The sequence below is a fragment of the Poecilia mexicana genome, unplaced genomic scaffold (assembly GCF_051168715.1).
Source record: "Poecilia mexicana isolate PSO_F unplaced genomic scaffold, ASM5116871v1 scaffold_7, whole genome shotgun sequence".
Classification (NCBI taxonomy): Eukaryota; Metazoa; Chordata; class Actinopteri; order Cyprinodontiformes; family Poeciliidae; genus Poecilia; species Poecilia mexicana.
Window position 1 is genome coordinate 26,785,736 of NW_028263376.1, and position 4,442 is coordinate 26,790,177.

Sequence of the window (4,442 nt, forward strand, 5' to 3'; positions counted from 1 at the left end):
ACGTTTCAGAAATGCTCCTTTTGGCCTGAAACCGTACATCCGCCACAGTATGTGAGTGACAGCTGGCGGACTGAGATGAACTGCCACGCAATATTTTCTACTGTTAAGTCACCCAATTCACGCATCCTTCGTGAGTTTTCGCTGGCATAAGTTCTGAACTTTCTTCTGTTGTAGCAGCTCCAGGACCGTTTTCGAACGGTGAAAATTCACGCAGGACTCAGTGGTTTGTTGTTAAGACAAGCTGAGAGGTAACAAAAGAAGTAGAATAATAATACTACTACTAATAATATATATATATATATATATATATATATATATATATATATATATATATATATATATATATATATATATATATATATATATATATATATATATAAATTGCTTGCACTCATTTCTTTTGTTTTTGTTTTTAATCCTCAGTGCGCAGTCTGTCAGGCTCGGCTGTACTGCTGTAAATTCCGTTGCTGTGTTATATTTATGTGTTTGTTATACTTGCCTCTCCTCTGTCATGCAGAGACCCAGACTTCTAGCACTCCTGCCCGTGACCGTGAACGTGCACACACAGAAAAGAAAACATGGGAATCACTCCTCTTGAGCAACAAATTACACGATTGGACGCAGAAAACAGCCGCGATGGATTTTTTTTTCTTTTCTTTTTTCCCCTCTTCAGATCTTAACTGAAGATATTATAAAGACATTACAGCGCGGATTCGTTGCAGTCAGGCTGTCTGACCTCGCAGATATTTTTAGGCCCAAATCTTAAGATTTCTGCCTCGACCTCTTCTACGCCTTCATCTCTCAGGCTAAAACAGAATGAATGTTGTCACATTGCCTCAAAAAATATGCTTTGGTGGTTCAAAGGCGGGGAGTAGGGGGATACACAGATAAAACACATTTTCACAGCTTTTGTGCCATTACACCACGCCTCAAGGCTCACTGATGTGCATCTTATATGACGCCATTTAATGGCTTGTTTTGAAGGGGTGGGGGAGAACCGTTAGAGATAATCCAGCAAAAAGGATCTAATGATAGCCTGCAATGTGAATAAAGATGGATATATGAGAGCATGCATTGAAAGAAGACCTAAGGGAGCGTAGTAGGCTTGGCTTTTTTTTCTTCTTCTTCTTCCTTTTTTTTACTGCTTATCGAATCACCTTTCTATATCCCGAATCTCTCTAAAAGTAGGCCAAAGCTTGCTCCCTCAACATGAGTCTCTTTTTCTTCATCCTGCGGTTCTGGAACCAGATCTTCACTTGTTGGTCACTGAGGTTCAGCCGGTCAGAGAGCTCCCTCCGCCGCTGCCGGGTGATGAACTCGTTCAGCATGAATTCCCCTTCGAGCTCCGCCAGCTGGAGCTTGGAGTAGGGTTTGCGCTTCTTTCTGGTCCGAGTGTGCATCGGGTACCACGGGGCACCTGGAGGAGAGGAGACGAGGAGAAAGAGGTTGAAGAGTACGGATGAGGTGGAGGAGGAGGAAGGGGGTCAAGGAGCAGATTAGTCAACACAGTTAGGCTACAAAACCACGGTCATCTTCAAGGTTATGGCGACGCTACGGGGGCATCTGTTGTCTTAGAGGGGGACAGGTCACTCTAACAATCGCTTAAGCCATAAATGGGCGCAATTAGAGCGCAAATGGTGTCATATGGTAATGCAACATTATACAGTTGGAGAGAGTTGGAATGTTGTTGTTTTTTCTTCGCAAAAACTGCATTGTGTATGTATAATGATAACCACTGCAAGCTGCACGATTCTACCAAAGTTGGACCTGTTTTGGTCTAGTCTGATGATTGCTTCAGTGTCTCTGAACATTTTCACTAGATTGCATTTATTTTATCTTTTCTTTCATTGCCCTGCACAGAGGATGCCACAGTTAGCTAAAGCGCAGCTTTGCATCGCAGGAAGTTTTATTGTTGCAGTTAAAACAGCATTAAAGCAATAACTAAGCCGTACCTACAGCATTTACCTTAACTTTTCTTCTGTTTTTTTGTCTTTGTTTTGTTTTTTTGTTTTTGTGTGCTAGTTTCAGGAGCACGTTAAACAGCTCAAGTCCACAACGACAGATATTAATTCTGTTTACGAGTCATTAAAGAGGACAAACTCTCTCCCTCTTGTCTTTTCGACGCAGTCAACCAAAGTGACTCCTCTTTAAGTCAGTTCACTGATTTGTGCTTGAACAGTGAAAGAAGGCAGCAAAATCAGCTCACCTAAGCTGCGGAAATATGATGATCTCAGCTGAATGTTTTGGCCCAAAAAAAAATACAAAAATATGGAGACACCTATAGTTCAGAAGGGGTTTTCTGGGATTGCTCGCAACCACATGGTGCATGGGGTATTTTAGGGCAACCCCTAGTGGCGTGTGCGCACCACGCATGTTTCCTGCAGCCTGAAAAGGCTGCAAGATGTGCATCAAAATAACAATCCCTCCCTAAGGCGAATATAGCTGCAGCCATATTAAATAAAATCAAAAAGTAGCAACACGTTTATTGCACCACTATTGATCTAAAATGTCCAGATAACAAAAAGCACCCACCTCCGCCTGCGGCTATGTTGCCTGAATGGCTTCCCGGTGACACCAGGGTCTGCGTGTCGCTGGATGGAGGCTTGCCGCCCTCATTCAGCAGAGAGGAGCTGGAGTCGGACTCCATCGACTGACAGGACGGCGGATCCTGCGTGAGCTGCTCCGTCCCATACTCATATTTGGAGAAGGCAACGCCGCCCGCAATCCCAGCGTGCATCCCGTGGTCAGATGTTAGGGAAGATGCGTCCCTTGCCCTGTCCTCCCGTTTGAGGCTGCCGCTGCCGCCGCCGCCGCCCCCTGAGCAGATCTCTCTGTTCCCGTTGTTGTAGTAACACTTGCCCTCCTCTGGTCTGGTGATCTCACACGACCGATTGAAGGAAGGGTTAATAGACACGGGGCTGCTAAAGTAGGATTGAGAGTATCCATTGCACGGCTCCGAAGGGTTCCACGGGAGGGAGCAAACATTGTCCCTTCTCGGGTAGGAGAGAGACGGTAGCCCCGCCAGCTGTCCCCCTGAGGCTCTAAAATTCGGAAAGTAAAACGTGTCTCCCGTGTGGATGTTTACCAGAGGTCCCACAAACCCTGGATTAAGGAGATTATGCTCGCCCATTTCCGCGGGCCCGACAAACAGCTTCTAGTTTATTGCAATCTGACATTTAACATAGTTAAACCTGGAGCCGCGCCTGATTGGTTATCCCGGCACCACGTGGCCAGGCTAAGTTGTGCTCCACATGGTACCACCCACTTGGTCCATCTCAGACAAAACAAAACATTAACTTCTGTATTACAACGGTTTATAAGCTTTTTAAAAAATACTATAAACCTTTTATTTAAAATGTAGAGTCTTGTTTTTCTTCCCCCTCTCTCTGTGTGAGCCCAGAAGGGAGTCTCTTTTCCATTTGCACAAGTGGAACTGTCCACGGCCTCGTTTAATATCTTTATATGCTGGCAAAAGTTTTTTTTTTCTTATGAAAACTATTTTTTCTTCAGAGAGAGGGTGCGTATACGACTTCTTGTTTTCTAACAAATTATGGTTGAATTTTGTGTCACATAAAATCGTGATGCCCCAATTTACAAGCTTGTTTTAAGAAAAAGACTGATCCTCATTGCTCATATTTACAGTAACAGGGTCAGCGAGTTGAAGCCACTGGGTCTGTAAAAAAGAAGAAGAAGAAGAGGAGGAAGAGGAAGAAGAAGACGAAGAAGACGATATTCTACAAGGTTACTTTAAGAGCGTATATTTCACATCATATTCTCTAGTACACCTCACATGAGCAACTTTAACAGATACCTCCAATAAACGTTGCTGGCCAAACTCTGGTGGGATAGTTACACCTCTCACAATTCTTTTATATGAATTTTACAAGATATCAGAGGGCACTTAACTGATTCAATCAGCGGAGAGGCCCTCTGCTTTATATCGCACTAATTAGTTGATTTAGAAGCGGGTGTGAGGACACCGAGCAAATATGGAGGCAGACAAGAAACTCACCTTTTAATTTCAATGCACATTGTGAACAAATACAAAAAAAGGGTGTTTGATAAAGGAGATTTTATACAAATCCTGTAAAGTACTGTTTCAGAAGTTTACAACGCGTTTGGTCATCAGTCTGTCGCAACTCGCACTAAAGCGGTGAAGCCTAACTTCTGAAATCTCTCCTTGTGACTAAGCACCCTCACAACACCCCTTTATTTCTGATAAGATCTTATTAAACAAGTCCAGTACGAATTTTTTTTTTTTTTTTTTTTTTTTTTTTACAGAACTTGCTCCAATGCTCAGTCAAGATATTGATATCAACAGATGTCATGTATGGCTCTGCGATGTTAGTCGCCGTTGAAAAAAGAGAAAGAAAGTAAAATAACGTCATGGAAAATTCTTCTGATTTGGAGAAAGTGAAGGGAAAGAGCATGAACAAATAATT

At 43.0% G+C, this 4,442-nt stretch overlaps 1 protein-coding gene across 1 annotated transcript; it reads right to left on the reverse strand.

Annotated features, from left to right (window-relative positions):
- Nucleotides 1–411: 411 nt before the first annotated feature.
- Nucleotides 412–3,497, reverse strand: hoxc12a (homeobox C12a). Its single transcript, XM_014982718.2, has 2 exons — nt 2,533–3,497; nt 412–1,417 (listed from the first exon to the last, which is right to left on the reverse strand). Exons 1-2 carry the CDS (start codon nt 3,128–3,130, stop codon nt 1,179–1,181), a joined length of 837 nt encoding a protein of 278 aa, XP_014838204.1. The 5' UTR covers nt 3,131–3,497; the 3' UTR covers nt 412–1,178.
- Nucleotides 3,498–4,442: the final 945 nt, after the last annotated feature.